The sequence below is a fragment of the Trichosurus vulpecula genome, chromosome 3, assembly GCF_011100635.1.
Source record: "Trichosurus vulpecula isolate mTriVul1 chromosome 3, mTriVul1.pri, whole genome shotgun sequence".
Lineage (NCBI taxonomy): Eukaryota > Metazoa > Chordata > Mammalia > Diprotodontia > Phalangeridae > Trichosurus > Trichosurus vulpecula.
The window spans coordinates 343314655-343333603 of record NC_050575.1 but is presented as its reverse complement, the minus strand read 5'-3'; the positions used below and the strand labels follow the sequence as shown (position 1 = coordinate 343333603).

Sequence of the window (18949 nt, the reverse complement as noted above, 5' to 3'; positions counted from 1 at the left end):
CTAAAGACAGGGCACTGCCTTGGGAGGCCAGGCTCCAGTGAGACATTGGAATGGGGTTCCCTGGGCAGCCAGAGGCCCCGAGTACCTGGAATCAGTCATTCAACTAGCATTTGTTGAGTCCTTAGTATGTGCCAGGCTGAGAGCTGAGGCTATAAAGAAAGATAAAAGGTTGGTCCCTGCCCTCAAGGAGCTTACATTCTAATGGGAGAGACAACATGTACATAACTACGTACATACAAGATATATACAGAGTTGGTAGAAAGATAATCTTAGACTTATTTGGGAGACTTAATGGAGGGGAGTGGGACAGAATATGGAGATGAGAAAAAATAGCATAAGGAGAGGCAAGGACACCAAAGACCAAATTTTCCAGCCTCACAATTTTACTGAGAGATTTACCACTTATACCTTTTGCCTTCTTGAGTGTTCTCTTCTTGGGCGCTATTCCATCAATACCATTCCATAATGATGGAGTCCTTCCACTTGAGGAGCAATAATGAGTCTATTATTCTGTGTGTGTGTGTGTGTGTGTGTGTGTGTGTGTGTATGAGGCACATGATGACAGAATGTTCTGAGTATCATGAGAGGCCTACAACTGGTCCTAAGTGGAGGAGATAATTTTGGGCAAGAGGCCTTTTTGATCTTTCTCAAATATTTTCTGCCTACTCCAATGACATGTACTAGATGATATACAGAAGTATCCTCAGGCTTCCCCACCACATTCCTGATAGGGTCTATGTTGTCAACAGCTGCATCGTCAGGTACAAAGTGAGAATTGTGAAGATGGTGTGGGAGCAAATGAACCCTGATAGGGAGTGTGTGATGGGGGATACTTCACCATACTCACAAAACATTGGGTCCAGTGGCCCCTCTCAAGGCGTCCTTGTGCATTTTCCTCAAGTTCTTATTCTCCTTTAAGTCCCTATGGAAGAGAATGGTGTTTCCTTAGGACTTAATCTTTTTGGTAATTCTGAGAAATGCTAGGTGTGTGTTGTGTCACTATTGGAATGAGGGTGTATGCATTCATACCCCAAATTATGCTTGCTTCTGAATATGTACCAATACACATCCCTGCATAAAGAGAACAGGGGGAAAAGAAAGAAAAAAAATTAGGTGAAGCTATCTGCCAGATGGAGGAAAGATATTGCAGTCCAATAACTCTCTTCCTCTGCCTGCTCCACTCTCCCAGCAAGAGATAGTTTGATTTAAGGTCCAATATAAGCTAGCAGATGCCTGGAAAATTTGTGCTCTAGGACCCCTGCAAGGCAGATGATGCCAGGCTAATCAAAGAGGGGGGAAGCCTAGACTGAGATACAGCTATTTTGGCCAAATAAGACCATTCCCCTTCCTTCCTTATTTCTTCCTCCCTCCTCCTGCTTGACTTGTCTTGAACTGCTGGCTCCTAGGGATAGGATGATGGCATGGGATGGGGTCTTTTTTCATCATGTCAAGAATTAATCAAGAAGATGCATGATATACTGGAAGGAACACAAGATCTGGAACCAGAATGCTTGGTTTGGAGTTCCGTCTTTCCCAGCTGACCACCTGAGTAAACTTGGGCAGTTCTTCAAACTTTTCGGAGACTCAGTCACCTCATTTCTAAAATGGGAAACTATTACCTGCATTATCTATCTCCCTGGCTCACTATGAGGATCAAATAATAATCTATAAAAGATACTACATACATGTAAGTTATTAGTATTAATAATACTATTCAGTACTGGTCCTTGGAAAAATAGGAAGCCCTTTGAGATATATCTTCTCTACTCCTAATCTCCGTCCAATCTTTCCTATTTCCTGATCCCCCTGGTAAACATCTCTTACCCTTCAATGTCCCAAGTTTCCCCTCACTCTACCTTCCCCCTTTGTTTATATTTTACTGAAATTTTATTACTATTTTTCTTTTCTCATGATGAGAAAATTTGCATTATAAATCTGGTCTCTCTTTGGAACCTAAAAGCTTAGCCCTCTGTTAAAGAAACTTCAAACATCATGAAGGAGATATTTCTGAGGCAAGGGGTTTTCTCTGAACCCCTGTAACCATATTACGCAAATAGCTGCCTTTTCATCATTGGCTAGAAGTCTTCAAGTTACTGATGATGAGGGAAAGATCAAGAAATGAATAATGGAAACCAGATTTTTTGCTGATACTCCTCTTTTAGCCTTTTGTGCCAGTAAACTGGAGGTGGGCCAACAGGGGCTCAGTCCTTAAAGTATACATAGTCTGCTCTGCCTGTTGCCAACTTGCTTGGATGCCTGGGGAGTTCATTTCTGGAAATGCATGATGGCACATAATAGAGGGACCACATTCCCAATTTAGAGCATGTACACAGGCATTCTGTGGTTATTTTTTATTTGCTTACTGAGAGGTGAAAAAAAGTCTTTTTTTGGATTACGAAACTGGAACTGAAAGTGCATGCAAGAGGCTCCAATGGAAGAATTCAAACTCAATCTCTGCCCCAGTGGTCATTTCCCTTACTTTGGCTACCAAAAGGGTATGAGCACTTGGTAGTGTGATGTCTTCTCTCTCTTTTGCATTTCATCTTTTCCCTCTGATCTTAAGTGAATGGAGGTAAGAGACAGACCAGGATATGGCCTTGTGAGCTTTGAAAAGTCAGAAGAACCAACAGAAGTCAAAAAAGTAAGTTTAACTTTCAGATCTGCCTAGCCCAGCAATGAATCAGCCTCATTTCCTAGGCAAGCAAGGGAACAACTCACTCATCAACTATAATACACCGAGAAGGGCACTCGATGGGAGAAATGTTTGTAGCAGTCACATTAAGTTCAAACACACTCTCTTCAGCGTCCAAGGTAGTAGAGGGAGAATGTAATTTGGGGGGGTATATTTACATTTCTCTTTTTTCTTATATCTTCTCAGTAAAATGTCTCTTTGCAAAAGTTAATTGGTATTAATTATTTATGATTTTGAAGAGATATCAGTTATTTAAGTAATACTGGGGTCATAATAATTGGCACTGGCAAATAATATTGGGGTAAAAATAATTGTTTTTTGATATTGGGGAAGTATACCAGAGGGCATCATAAGCTGAAAGCATTAGGAGAACCCTGCTTCCCCATTAGGGGTACCTTCAGGATCTTGAGAGGAGACAAGGCAGTGGCCTAGTTCTGGTGATTTGACATGTTAGTGTTAAGGTGGAGCTGGGAGATTGAGCCCAGAGCCTATAGTGGCTTCACCCATGGTTTTATCTTCTCTTTCCTCTAATCCAGGTCTGTCCAAAATGCAGCTTGTGGGCTGTATGCAGCTGGCCCCACAGTGTGATTTATGCAGCCCGCCTACAAGCATAGAAATTTACACAAATGCTTTAGTAAAGGAAGGTGTGCTACTGCAGAGCTCTCACTAAAATGGCAAGTCAAAATATATTGTCTATTGTTTCAATAAAAACCTAAGGTTGAACAGCCCTGCTCTAATCCATTGATGTTTCAGGAGGTCATATTAGAAGATATAAGATCATGTCATCATTCCTTAGTGGCTGCTCCTATGCCTTGAAGGTCAGCCCATCTGTATAAGACCACACAGTGTCTCTTGGAGCATCAATTGTGAAGTGAGATATTGTCAGGGGAAAAACAAGCAAATCCCAAAGTCCCAGACCTCTCCTTCCTGGGTTACCTAGTGAATTCAGGTAGCTTGTTAAAAGTATAGATTGACTAGGCAGTTTTATTGAACCTGTGTAATTTTTTGAGCAAATTCACTTACGCCAACAGTTATTTTTCTAGATTACAGATAAGAGTTGTTTAAAAACACAAATCAGTGTGGGCAAAGGAAGATGTCTAGATAAGAAAGAATTCTTATTTTTTTGTGTCAGGGCCAGCCTTTCCCTTGAAAAGCAGTGCCATATTACAGCTCCTATGTTGTTCCTGGGCCAGCTGGCCAGTACAGCTGGCTGAGGACTACTCAGACTAAAGGTCTCTGGGCAAGGTGGTCTGGGCTAGTCATGATGAAGCTAGGCAGCCAGGAAGGAGGGAAGAGCTATGGTTCCTGTTCTGAGGGGCCAAGGCAGTGTCCAGTAAGTCTAGAGGACAGCATCAGGAGCTGAGAGAGGAGTGTTAACAGCCAGTAGAGGTCTACAGCTGTAGCTACTTGGACGGCTGCCTGAGGATTTTTGCTGCTTTTTAAACCAGAGCCCCTTAGTCCTAGCTGCTCAGTGTTCACTTGTCTAACTTGGCCATGTGAGTTTAAAAGGCCTCCTCAGTGTAAGTGTACACTCTAGAAAGCATTTCTTCTATGAGCAAATGGGAATCTGATTGCCCTCATGGTTCAAGCCTGGGCTCTCCAGTCTTCTAGATGGCATAGTGGATGAAGTGCCAGGCCTAGAGTCAGGAAGACCTGAATTCAAATTCTGCTTCAGACCCTTACTGCTATGTGACCTTGAGTAAGTCACTTAACCTTGTTTGTCTCAGTTTCCTGTAAAATGGGGACAATCGCATCTACCTCCCAGGTTTGTTGTGAGGATCAAATGAGATAATAACTTTAAAACGTGTAGCACAGTGTCTGTAACTGGTAGGAAAAGGAACAGTGTACCTTGGACCCTGATTAGATAATTCCAGGTTATTCAGGAAGACAATTGACATCCTTCTAATGAGTCTATGCATTGTTCAGCTAGTCATTACTGCAGGGTAAACAGCCCTCTACTAAAGCCTTTCTATGATGTCTCATTGGAGCAAGGTAGCATGCAGGGCAGAGGAAGGAAGAGATCCTAGGACCAAGCTGAAATGACCTTTAAATGACCTTTATGCTCATGATGAATCTAGTATTTGTCTGCTAAGAACCAATGTGGTTAAATCCCAAGAGGTTGGATTATTGACCAGATCATGACTTTTTGATCAAATCAAGTCATGAAGATCCTTTATTAGTGTGCAGAAGAGGGTCGAGGCGCTATATCATCGGAGGGAGAACCCATACCAGGGCAACCAGGGGGCTTCAGAAGTCTTGAAGTAAGTAACAACTGGCTATTTAACTGGGCATTAGTCTCACAGTGGGATGATTTATATCTTCTTCCCTGTCTTTCTGATGGTCTCCAAATCATTCCTGTCATCTAAAAAATCATCAATACCATGGCAGCCCACTCCCCCAGGGACTGTTTTTGGAATGCTTCTCCTAAGTGGGTTACTGTGGAAACCTTCAGTCCTTTCATACATATCTCAGAACGCACACATTTTGCACATTCCCATCCCTTGAGTATATTTCGACTTTCAAAGAGATCAGGTTGTCAGAGTCAATTGCTATTTGAAATCTAAATCAAATGGAGTTTCCTTTCCCAAGCTGCCACAATTCTTCCTCAGGTTTCAGTTTGTTTTAATTATGTTCAGTTATGATTGTAAATCTTTCAAATTGGGCTACGTGAGTAAATAATCCCCGTGACAACCGGTTCAAATTAATTGTTCACATTTTCACAAGAGAGAGCTTTGCATGGTTTATTAAAGCCCAGTTTTCTTCCATCTACCATAATCTTTTTTATCTACACATTTTGTAATCCAGTCAAAAACCAAATAAATTGACCACACTTCCCTGCTTTCTGCTTTGGGGAACTATTCTGAATGGAGGAGGGAGTTCCTACTGTATGCCAACACACACCCATGTGACTACCTTTTAAAATTCAATGGGAGAGGCTAAAAGTAAAAAAAAAAAGTCACATCATCCCATAATGCAGCAAAATGCTAGGAATAGCAGTTTCTGGTTACCTGAATTCTCTAGATAACTGTGAACAAATCAGAAAAAACGACGACGACGATGACGATGATAACAGAGCAGTGCTTGGCACACAGTAAGCACTTAATAAATGCTTCTTGACTGACTAATAATAACACATTTCTACAGGACTTTAAGATTTACAAAGTTTTCCCTTTTTTGTGTTTAACCCTTTTCAATGACAATGTTCTTAAAATCTTTCCTGACTTAAATATAGTCTAATGAACATAACTGAACACATACTTGCTGACCTCAGCTCTTACTGAGGTTTAGTATCATTGGTTCCAAATGTCACTAATTATTGGATAGTTGGAGACAGGACTAAATAAATGCTGAGCATGGGACATTAACTATATGGTTTTAAAATTTTTTTTTTAAAACAATACCCTTACTATTAACTTTCTTCTTTCTCTTCACAGGTGGAAATTGAATTCTGATTAATTGGGATTTTGTTGAACCAAATATTAGACAGGACATGAGTATCTATGCATATTCATGGCAGAAACTGATCTAAAGAACTCCAGTGGACCATGAATGAGACATATCAATTGGACTGCTGCATGTGTATCTCTACATATTCAAAGCATATGTATCCGTAGATACTTCTATATATAGAATGAGGCAAAAGTTATCATTAGGTATGGAGAATCACATAACAAGGTATTTGGTTCAGGTCTGATACCAAACTAAGTTGCTTCTTTTATGGAGTTTTAACTTGTCATGAGGTCAAGACCTGCATGATTTGTTTAGTAAACATGGATAGTCTCCTTAATTTGTTTTATTTAATTTTTTAAAAATAGACAAGTTCTTATATAGATATACTCTCTGCAAGATAAATTTTTTTAAAAAATACCTTCCTGTAGACATTCAGTATGGCACTACTATTTTTAAACACGTTTTGTTTAGCTTATCTTTCATCACTGGGTCATCAACTGCACATGAGATCTATCACTGCATTTGACAGGAGGCCAAGAGACCAAAGAAAAGTGAAAAAGAAGGAGGAAACATGGCTGGGGCATGATTCTCCTACTGAGTTAAAGGTGAGTGAGCTTTCTCTAAGCAAGGGTTGATCTAGGAACAAAGTGCTATAGTGTTAACTTGGAATTGAACATCAGGACTCTTGGCCAGCAGGAAAACCAGGCTTTGATTTCTCTACAATGGGGTCTGGAAAGAAAGCTCTTAAGAACTTTTCCCCCCTAAAATTGTGCCTTTTCTGAAATACCATCTAGCCAAAAAGGGGGTTATAGAGGGAAGTTGTGAGATGAAGAAGGTATGAAGTGGGGTTGTTGAATATTTAGCAAACTGTCAACCTCTATGTAGGGAGGCAGCCTGCTCTGTCTTTGAAAGCAGGGTGCTTTGGGGTTTCTAGCCAGTCAGTTGCTTGGTAACATATTGAAGTGCTGATGACTAACCACTTGAAAGTTTATTTTTACCTACAGTTAGTTGCTGAAGATTGAATTTGATCTGGTTGCCAGATTAATGTTTCATTTTTATTCATGAGCTGCGGGAATAAGGAGAATACTTACAGTGAAATCAGTGTCGTCCCGTTGAACGCGTGGCTTTGTATTTCTTCAAATCCGTTTCCATATAGTTTGCTGCAGAAAAAGGGGAGATGAAATGGGGAGCCAGAACAGAAAAGAACCCAAAGAAATGAGATCAAGAAGCGGGAAATGATTCTTCCTTTAGACATTTGGCACTAAGGAAAATTACTATAATCCACACATATCTAGCTGCATGTCTCACTGAAGGGGGGTTGATTTTTTAAGAGCATCAGCTTTCAGAGGCCAGGGAACAACATCCTTTGCTTTAGTTTGGTTTCTGTGTGTAGTATTGTGGAAATGTGGGTATGGGTGGGAGTCATCTTGAGACAATTCAATGGAATAGAATCAAATAAGCTTTCAGAACTAAAAAAGACAGTTCCCTAGTGGAAAGAGTAGTGATTGTGGGGAAAGAGGATCTACGGTCAAATCTTAGCTTTGTTGTCTTTGACCTTTGAAACTTTGGGGAAAGTCATTTAATTGAGGCCTCAGTTTCCTTATCTACAAAGCAAGGACTCTAAGCTGAGGTACATAGATTTCAAAGGTCCATGAACCTAGATGGGTAAAAAAATTACACCTTTATTTTAACTACCTGAGATGTGCATTTCCTTCAAGTATGGAAAGACATTATTCTTAGAAAAGGTCCATAGGCTTCATGAGGTTTCCAAAAAGGCCCATGATGCAAAAATACAAAATTTGAGGGTTGGACTAGATGACTTCAAAGGTTCCTTCCAACCCAAAATTCATGATCTACTCCAATTCCTTTATTTCACAGATGGGGAAATTGAGGCCCAGAGTAAGGAAGTGCCACAGCTAGAGTTTTTTGGGAAAAAGTTTCCAAAACATAAATTATTAAATTATTTACATTACAAAATCACTTATGTTTGTTAGATGGAGTTATGAAACAGGTTGCTAACTATTATAGCAAACTTTTAGAAGGAAGTGCAGCTATACTATATATCTCCTTTAGGGATATTCTTTAAAGCTCCCAACTGGTTTCCCTATTCATTTCAAGTTCAAGTCCTACCCATTATCCGCAGGGAGCCTCCCCAACTTATGCCAGCCCTCTACGAGTTCTCTTTCCTATGAACTCCTGTAGAATTTATGCTCTATGCTATAGCACAGCACTTAGAGAGTATTCTGACTTGGGTTCTCTGTTAGCTTATTGGAGCTAGTCTTCTCTCCCCAATTAGACTGTAGGATTCTTTGAGAGGAGGGTCCATGTCTTGTGCTCCATCTGTAACTCCAGAGGGCCCACCACAGGGCCAGGCTGATGGCTGGTGGTCAATAAATACAAGTTGATTACTCAGGTTACCATGATCAGATACCTCATCACTGAATGCCCAGCGGCGGTGATGAGTCTTGGTGAATTTGACTTGGCTGATCCGGGAAGACATAAATAGCCTGTTCCTGGGAGCATTTTCAAAGACTTCCGAGCATGTTCCTCTAACAGAACAGGTGCTCCTTGAGGGCAGGGACTGTTTTTATTTTTGTCTTTGGACACCCAGCACCCAGCATAGTGTTTGGTACATAGTTGGTGTTTAATACTATAAATGCTTATTGATTGGACAGATTGATTAGGTGGACTTCCTGTGGAAGATATGGGAGAATATGGATGAGTAGTGCAAAATGTGATCACAGAGGTCCATCTAAGTATGGACAGATGATAACACTGTTTAAGGCTCATTAATTGCTTGCTAAAGAGGTTACAGGAGAAACATAAGTCTAAAGCTTATAGGAATTAGTTGGAAATGAAGATGTGGCTTCTCCAGAATTATATATTTGTTTGTATTTTGTCTCCTCCATTAAATTATAAATTCCTCAAGGGCAGGGACTGTTTTTTGCCTTTCTTTGCATCTCCACCACTTAGCACAGTGGTTGGCACATAGTGGGCACTTAATATATGCTTGTTGCCTAACTGATACACTGGCATGAATTTTTTTTATAAGTTATGCTATCATGTTCATAGGGTCATAAGATTTAGATTTAGAAATGGAAGACCTTAAAGGTCATTTATTCCACTCTCCACTTCCCATTCATTTACAGATGAAGAAATTGAGGACCTGAATGGTTCATATAGAGTTTGTAGTACATAAACCCCTAGTCTGTTCCCATGAGAATTTCTAACTAAGCCTTTCCCTTTCTGTAAAGTTAGAATGGATTTTTTAAGACCTAAATTCAAGACTTAACATTTATCTTTGTCTAAATTGAATCTTTTTAGTTTTAGACTGTCATTTCTAGCCTGACATCATCTGTCATCCAACATAACTATGTCTTCCAACTTTGTATCATCCAAAAGACTACATGAATACCTAGAAGTAATGAAACAAGAGATTAAATAATGAAACAAAAGCTCTGGAGGAAACAATTGGAAGAATAAATAGCTTAGAAGAGAAAATAGTAAAGCTTAACCAAGTAATTGACTCCCTGAAAACTGGAAGAGATCAAACAGAATTCAATGACTCCATGAGACATCAAGCAATATTAAAACAAAGCAGAAAAAAATATAAATTATCGAAGATGGTGCCTAGGTTGCAAGCCTAGGTGACTCAGAGGATGGTGGAACTTTCAACACTAATAGGGAAGTTAGGAAATGAGTTCTGTTTTTGGACATGTTGAGTTTAAGATGTCTACAGGACATACATCTTAGATATGTCCAATAGGCAGTTGGAGATTAAGACTGGAAGTCGCCAGAGAAGTAAAGGCTCGATAAGTAGATTTGAGAGTCTTCTGAATAGAGATGACAATTGGATATCTGGAAGCTGATGACATCACTAAGTGAAGTAGTATATAGAAATAAGATGGCACAGAGAAGAGGGCACAGAGCCCTGGGTCACCCACTGTTAGTGAGTGTGACCTGGATGAAGGCTGAGCACAGGACATTGAGATGGAACAGTTAGACAGGTAGGAGGAGAACCACAGGAAAGCAGAGTTGTAGAAATCTAGAGACGAGTATCAAGAAAAGGATTGTTGATGGGGTAAAAGGCTTCAGCGAGGTCCAGAAAGATGAGGATTGAGAAAAGGCCACTAGATTTGGTAATTAAGAGATTGTTAGTAACTTTGGTTTCAGTTGTTTCAGTTGAATGATTAGTTTAGAAGGCAGACTGCAGAGTCAAGAGAGTGAGAGGAAAGGCAGTGGAGGCACATATTGTAGATGGCCTTCTCAAGGAGCATAGCCACAACAGGGAGGACTAATATGGGAGAACAGCTAGCAGGGATGGTTGGATCAAGTGACATCTTTTTTTTAAGACAGGGGAGACATTACATCGCAGTAACATTCCATTACATGAATGTGCCACAATTTGGTTAGCCCTTCCTCAATCGATGGACAACCTACTTTGTTTTCAGTTCTTTGCTTCTACAAAAAGTATTGCTATAAATGCTTTTGTGTATATGGAGTCTTTCTTTTTGTCAATGACCTCCTTGGAGTGTATCCTTAATAATTCAATATTTGGGTCAAAGGGTAGTCACTTTATTTGCACATTTCCAAACCACTTTCCAGAATGGTCATACACAGCTACACTCACAATACAGGAATGTGCCTATTGTTCCAAAACCTTGTCAACATTGATTACTCACATTTTTTTCTTATTTTTTCCAACTTCCTAGGTATGAAGTAAAACCTCAGGGCTGTTTTGATTTGAATTTCTTTTATTAATGATTTGGAGCATTCTTTCATAGCTGTCAGGAGCTTGCAATTCTTCTTTTGAAAATTGTTCATATATTTTGACTACTTATCTATTGGGTAGTGCCCTTATTGTCCAATATATTTCTCTTTGTTGTCTATATATTTTGGGTACAAGCTTTTATCTGAGGAATTTGAAATTTTTTTTTGTCCATGGGACTACTTCCTTTCCTATCTTAGTTGCATTAATTTTACATGTAGAAAAGGTTTTCAATTTCATGGAATTAATTTAGTTCATCTTTTGTAATTGCTTTTATCCTTTTTTGGTTAAGAATTCAGTTTTCTATAGCTATGGAAGGAATGTGACCTGCTTCTCTTTCAATCTTTTTTTATAAAATGACTTTCAATATTCAGGTTGCATATCCATTTTGAATTTATTGCAGCATATGGTGTAAGGTGTTAGTATAAGCCAAATTTCTGCCAGACTGGTTTCCCATTTGTTAACAGTTTTTAACAAATAGGGTTTTTCCCTAAAAAAATTGATGTTTTCAGGTTTACCAAACATTGGGTTATTGAGTTCAATGATTTCTTATTTTCCCATGTCTAGTCTGTTCCATTGAGTGACTTTTCTAATTTTCAACCAATAACAAAGGGTTTTGATAATTGCTATTTTATAGTTTACTCTGAGGTCTGGAAGTACTCTTCCTCCTTCATTTCTACCTTTTCTCATTATTTCCAGTGATGGTCTAGATCTTTTGCTCCTCTAAATGAATTTTTGTTATTATTTTGTTGAGTTCTATAAAGTATCCCTTTGGTAGTTTGGCTGGAATAGTATTAAAATTGTGAAATAAGCTTGGTAGTATTGCCATTTGTATTATATTGTCCTAGCCATGAACATCGAATATTCCTCTCAACTATTTAGATTTTCTTTATTTCTTTAACATTTTATAATCTAATCTGTACAAATGTTAAGTATGCTTTGATAGACTGACTCTAAGATATTTTATGCATTGTGTACTTATTTTGAATGGGATTCCCCTTTCCATGATTTCCTCTTGGATTTTGTTATTATTATGTTATTATTGGTTTAGCGGGTTTAGTTTATATCTGGTAGACAGTTAGGATTCAAAAGCTTTAGCATCAGGATAAAGCCAGTAAGATGTAATTCAACAGGAATAAATGTAAAACTCCTTATAGGGGTTCAAAAAATCAACATCCTAAATATAAGATGGGAGAGGCATAGCTGGACAGCAGTTTGTCAGAAAAAAAATCTAGGGGTTTAAGTGGACTTCACTCTCAGTGTGAATCAACAGCTTGATGCGGTGGCCAAAAAAGGCAACCCACTCTTTGGCAGCATTAAGTGGGGCAACGCTTTCGGGAATAGAGAGTTTATAGTCCTGCTAGACTTTGCCCCTGTTAGATCAAAGCCATAGTTGTTTGGTTCTGTGTGCCTCACCTGAGGAAGAATATTGAGAAGAAGGAAGGGCCTCAAGTCCACATCCTATGAGGAACACGGGGCATTTAACTTGGAGAAGATTCACGGGGTGACATGACAGTTGTGTTCAAGTATTTCAAAGAATCTTGTGTTGAAGAGGGTTTAAACTTGTCTGTTTAGTCCCAGAGGACAGAACCAAAAACAATGAGTAGAAGTTGCAATGATTCATGTTTTGGCTTGAAGTCAGGAAATCCTTCCTAACACCAAGAGCTGTCCTGGCCCAAAGTGGAGTGGGCAGCCTCAGGAGGTAGGTAGTGGACTCCCCAAACTAGAAGGCTTCATTGACAGGCTGGATGAGTATTTATCAGCTGGATTGCAGTGGGGGTTCCTTTTTGGGTATGCATTGGAGTAGATGGCCTCTGACCTTGTTTATAACTCTAAACTTCTCTGATTCATGTTTACAAATCCTCAGGGCCTCCAGAAGTGACCTGATGGCTGGAGTAACATGACATACTGTTTTAGATATTAAGGTCCTAGGTTATATTATTGTAAATATGTTTTCATACTTGCACACAAATAGCACATTCATAAACAAAGAAGATGTGGAATTAACTCTTTTCTTGTCTATGTAAAGCACTGCTTAAGTTTCCCAACACATTAGCATGTTAGGAGACTCAGCTTCTTAAATGAATAAGCTGATTACTTTTTGCTGGCTTGTGATAAGTTCTCCCACCCTTGCTCCCCCTTTCTTCCAGAAGGTATTTCTTTCCTTCTCCCTTCACATAACAAAATCACTTCCAGCACCTCTGTTTTATTTAATCCTTCCCTTCCTCCCCCAATGGCTTTTGGAAAGCCCCTCCAAAGACAATTTATTAGTATATTTATTTTTGTAAGTGTTCCTTGCTTTTCACATTAACTGTGGGCATGAAAACTTGTAGGTAGAGCATATTTTCATAAGCCTGGCATAATATATAGCATAGATGGGGAACTTGAGGCCTCAAGGCCACATGTGGCTCTCTAGGTCCTCAAGTATGGCCTTTTGACTAAGTCCAAGTTTTACAGAAGAAATCCTTTTATTAAGTGGATTTTTTCTGTGAAGTTTGCATTCAGGAAAAGAGCCTTACTTGAAGACCTAGAGGGCCACATGTGGCCTCAAGGCTGCAGGTTCCCCATCCCTGGATAAAGGAGAAAACTATTGGAGTGGATGCCAAATGGGACAATTGAGAGGGATGGTCTAGGAAAATACAGATTGGGGAAGGTTAGGTGGCACTGAGCTTGTACTTGGACAGGGAATCCCCGTGGCTAACTTGTCCCTGCTGCCTTCCTTACTAATCTCATGCAGATCCTGGCTGAGTTAAGTGGGGTGGGTAAGGTCAGGAAAGGGGACGGTAGGGTTAGAGCTCCTTGATTTCAAAGCTAATCCTCTGCCCATCTGCAGCCATGAAGGTCTCCAGGTCGGGTGGAGCTGGGATTAGAGGGGTGTGTGTGGAAGTATGGGAAAGGGGATGAAAAAGCAGGTCAGTCAGTGTCCAATACTGTGGAAGGGAGGGCAGGAAGACAGCTTTAGGGGGAGCCACCCTCTGAGAAGCCTTAGGTAATCATTGTGATCTCTTCTTCTTACAACAGAGAAGATTAGGAGTACAAAATGAACCATGGCACCTTTTAGAATGTTAGAGCTATACAAGACTTTGAAGATTATCTAGTCCATCCCCCTCATTTTACAGAAGAAGAAACTGAGTCCCAGAGTTCCAACAGCATGCAGCTAATCGGTGGCAGAACCAGGACTCAAGTCCCTGTCACTTGGCTCCCAGGCCAGTGCAACTCAGGATCAAGGCAGACTGTGATACAGCTTAGTGCATTATCCTGTATTGTATCCTGTATGTATCCTGATTAGTCTAAGGGATCATTTAAAGGAATGCTCTTGAGATAGATGCCTGCATGAAAAGCAAACATGGGCATATATGAACATTAGCACTGACTTGCACAACCCTGGCATTCATCCTACTGAGCTACTCAGGCATCTATTGAAATGCTTTGTTTTTAGCAAACGAGCTTGGAGTTGGTGTGGATTTGGGTGAGGGGAGGGGAGAGGGGCCACACAGAGTGCAAAATCTCAAATACCACTAAGAATGAAAAGAGGAGGTTTGCTTTTATTATTTTCTAATTATGAGTTGAACTTTAGAGCTGAGAAACTGATGCTTTTCTCCTTAAGTATAATACCATTACTTCACTGGGGTACACTGCATGATCCTTCACTCACTTCAGCTTAGAACAAGAGGACTAGCTAGGTAAATGACTAATCTCTCCCGTTCCAAGTGATTTGCTAATATCTGAGGGAAATGGGAGCCACAATGCCACTGTGGGCCATGCTGGATATGGCGGAATCCTCATTAATTTCGGGGGCAGGGCAATCACATCCCATGGGGGCACACTGATAGCCTTAAAATAATAACAATAATAAGTTAATGGCACTACAATAAGACTATTGTGCAGTGTTTTTATGGAGCTGTGGAATTTTATAGTAAAAAGAATTTCCTCTTACTCCTTAGTTCTGTAAGATTGGCTGTTTTGATGAGGTGATCTAATTCCCCTGAGGTTCTTTAACTTGTGCTAGTACCTTCCCCCGCTACATTATCTGGGGTCATGTATCTATAACTGTACATGTTGTCTCCCCATGGGCACTGTAGGCTTCTTGAGGGCAGGGACCATTTTCACTTTTGTTGCCCCAGCACAGTACCTGTTACTAATAGGTGCTTAAAAAAAGAAGCTTACTGATTGAATTAACTCATGATAATCTGCTACGATCCTCGTCCTTTGCTTGATTTTTCTCCTTCTCTTTCCTCCCTCTCTTCTCCTACTTCAGAATCAAATACTAATCCCCTTAAGCTGCGTTATGTTAAGTTGTGCTATATTCCCCTGCATACAGTGAATCCTTCCACATCCCATGGGTGAGGGGTGTGGTGCCTTGGAGATTTAAAAATTCATGTAAAAGTTTTTGGTTCTGCCTTCATAGCGGAAAAGTCTGAATTTTTTCTTTTTCTTTTATGAGGGTGTTTGCAATACCTTATTGTAAAATTTGGGTTAAGTATTTGGTCATAGGCTCTGTGTTGTCTTAGGCTTCCACAAAACTCCCTCCAAAATTCCCCTTTAATTTCTTATGCTGACCTGTGATATATTGAAACCACAATGGGGAAAGTTATGATGTGGACAGGATAACTGTATACTTTATCTCTCTTCTATTTTTCAGTTTTTATTCAAAATCAGATGGGCTAACATAGTGGTGGGGAACTTGTGGCCTTGAGGCCACACGCAGCCAACTACATCCTTGGGTGAGACCTCTTGACTGAGTCCAAGTTTTACAAAACAAATCCTTTTATTAAGGGGATTTGTTCTGTGAAATTTGGATTAGTCAAAGGGCCGCACTTGAGGACCTAGAGGGCTGCATGTGGCCTCAAGGCTGCAGATTCCCCACCCCAATCAGTGGGGCTGGGGAGTTTTGCTGAGGGAACAGGAAGGTAGCATTAACCTTTTCTTGCTTGGAAGCTGCTTGTAGACAGTTAATTAAAAACAAACAGATGTAGAACTTCTGGTCTAATGTCCTCAAACTGACCCATATTCTCCAAATATCAAGCTAGTTGCCTTGATAGGTAAGATAGAGAGAAAACAAAGGAGACAGTTGAAACCTCTTGTGTCCAGTAATCTGTGTGTCTCTAGGGACAACTTGTGTACTGGGCTGTGCTATAAACTGCCTGAAGTCTTGTGCATGATGGCAGTTTATTACAAAGTTAGGGACAGCTGAGCCCTTGACCTGAGACTTCATTCCCTGATAGTGGTTATTAAATTAAAATAGAAACAAACAGGGGCCAACAAACTGCACATAAGGATCTCCAGGGGCTGCATATTGACTTAGAAAAGTGCATATTAATATTTTTGTTATTGCTGTTCAGTCATTTCAGTCACGTCTGACTCTGTGACACCTTTTGGGGTTTTCCTGGCAAAGACACTGGAGTGGTTTGCCATTTCCTTCTCCGGTCCATTTTACAGATAAGGAGACTCAGGCAAACAGGATTAAATGACTTGCCCAGGATCACACAGCTAGTAAGTGCATGAAGCCAGATTTAAACTCAGGAATATGAGTCTAGTCTTCTTGATTTTCTGTCTGGCACTCTGCATACATTATCTATGTTTTATTGTATTTTTATTTATTTTGTTCAATATTTCCTATTTACATTTTGAGCTGGTTTTGGTTACACTCAGGAGTATTGTGTGCCACATGTGGCCCACATGTGTTTGATACCTCTGTCCTAGGCTATCCCCAGTCAAAGGTTACAGGACCTGATAAAAGGTGGATGGGAGGCATTTTTGAGGTTTGAACTGGAAAAAGCTTTGAATGTTGTCCCAGTGAAAACTAAGATCATAGATTTAGAATTAGAAGGTCCCTTAGAAGCAATATAGTTGAAGCCTCTTACTTTAAAGATGAGAAAATTGTGGTGCATAGAAGTTAAATGACTTACCCAAGGTCATGGGTTTGAACCTAGGTCTCTTGACTCCAAATTCAGTGCGCTTTCCACTGAACCATTCATTTCCACTGAACTATATGTATTGTATCTACTTTCTGAGTACTGGCTTGCCTGAGTATGAGGGAGTTTTCACTAGTAAGCTAGCCATTTGGTGATAGATTCTTTGGTTATGACCATTCAGGAAACAAAGAAAAATGCAATTTAGTCCTTAGCTCTGTGTAGCTACTTTCTGCTTCTGCAGTGATGATGGCAGAATGGTGGAAAAGGAGAAAGAAGTAGCTTAGAATTATGTAATTTAAAAATTGTCTATAGGCACTAACCTAACTGTTGGTACCCTAAATTTGAGATCCTTGTCCAGAGGCCAATGAGTAGACATACTAATGAAGGAGTTTATTCAAATTAATCTTGATATTCTAGCTATAAATGAAACCAGAAGTCATAATGGAAAGATGCAGCTTAATGGAAAGATGACTCATAGGTCTTTCTTGGAGAGACAAATTAAGGAGCTGGAGGAGTTATATCATATGTCCAAAGACAACAAGAGACATCATTTCACAAGATACTTCACCATCTTAGTTGAAGTGCTTATGATGAATATTTATAAAAAGACCACCAAGAAGATAATTGCAGCTTATATGCCAACATTTAATGTAGATCATGAGGAGGTAGAAAAATTCTAGGCCTTCCAAATTAAATCCACATATTTTAAAATTTAATGAGTTCAATGCAAAAATGGTAATGGAGGAGAATTGTGAAAAAGACATTGGAAAATATGGCTCAGAAATAAGTAACAAAACATCAAAGGCTTATATAGAAGCTTTGCACACCTATTTATCACAATTACTTTCTTCAAGAAAAGAGTTGGAATGTCTCTGGACTTGATAGGCATAACATCACAAAAATTAAATTGATTATATCTTAATGGACAGGAAATTACTAGTTACCAATGTAGGATTCATTTTGGAATGAGCAATGAGCATATAATCAGATATCGACTTATTAGCACAAAGATAAAAACAAATACAAAATTAGAAGAATGATTAAAAATTAAAAGAAAATATGGAATACAAATGAAAGAACTATATTTGGCCTATTTGAATAAGTTATTGATGCCACAAAATTGGAGGTGATGGGAAAAGACATATGAAATCATATTATCATAATTCTCTAAAAATTTTTAACTGATGACCCATCACCATATTGAGGAGATCAAAAGGGACCCAGAGTTGATTTCTGTGCCAAGTAGAAATATATGGCATCCAAAGACAGCACTAGTTTAGAATATAAACTCATTTGGATATTTGTTTCTCTAGTAATGCTATATCATGGGAAAATATGTAATGCCACAGCCTATAAAGAATGAAATTTACAATTCACCCAAAGGGCAATGGAGAAACACATGGTGGGCATTACACAGTACAAGAGAAGCACTCTAGAAAGAATTATTATGGAAGAAAACACTGGGAGATTATGTGTAGTATAGTCTCAAATAATAGCAAGAAAAATTGTAGAGAAAATTAAGTTTATAAGAAGTGTGGCAAAAATCCAAGTAAGCCAGATCATCTCAAAAGTAGCAAGGAATCAAATTAGAAGGAGGCCAACAGCTGAAGAATGTAAAACATCTTTTGTAATTACCATGACAAACTATTCTGTCCATTAATGACATTGGAGTCACCATATTTTCATTCTAGCATAACAATCCTCAGTGTGCTACATGAAGAAGTAGAAATGGTACTAAAGAAAACAAAGATGATAAAGGAGATGATCTAGCCCAAATATATATAGAAGGGATTCGTGCTGGAGATGACAAAATTTTGAAAGCATTGAGGGATCAGTTGTCAAGATAACTGAAAGAGGAGGGTATGAAATACTTGGAAAAATGATATTCTTTATGGGGACTGAGAAAATTTGGATGACTACCAAGCCACAGGCCTACTTTCCCAACTGTACAAAGTCTTTGTGAGAATAATCTACACATATGTTGAGAGTATCTTTTATGAAGATACAAGAAGGCAAAAGGAAGGATTTTGTAAATAATAATCTATGGCAGATTATATCTTCACAGCCATAAGTCAAGGCAAGTCAATGAGCATTCATTAACGTGTCTATTAGATGCTGGGCACT

The 18949-nt window shown here is 39.3% G+C and overlaps 1 protein-coding gene across 1 annotated transcript in view; it reads right to left on the bottom strand.

The window, feature by feature from the left end:
- LHCGR (luteinizing hormone/choriogonadotropin receptor) overlaps positions 1-18949 on the bottom strand; it is a 78252-nt gene that overhangs the window by 13403 nt on the left and 45900 nt on the right. Inside the window, exons 7-8 of the mRNA XM_036752073.1 lie at positions 7234-7302; positions 848-922 (exon numbers count right to left, since the gene is read on the bottom strand). Of these exons, the coding sequence (XP_036607968.1) occupies positions 848-922; positions 7234-7302 (144 nt within the window). The remainder of the gene's footprint in view (positions 1-847; positions 923-7233; positions 7303-18949) is intronic.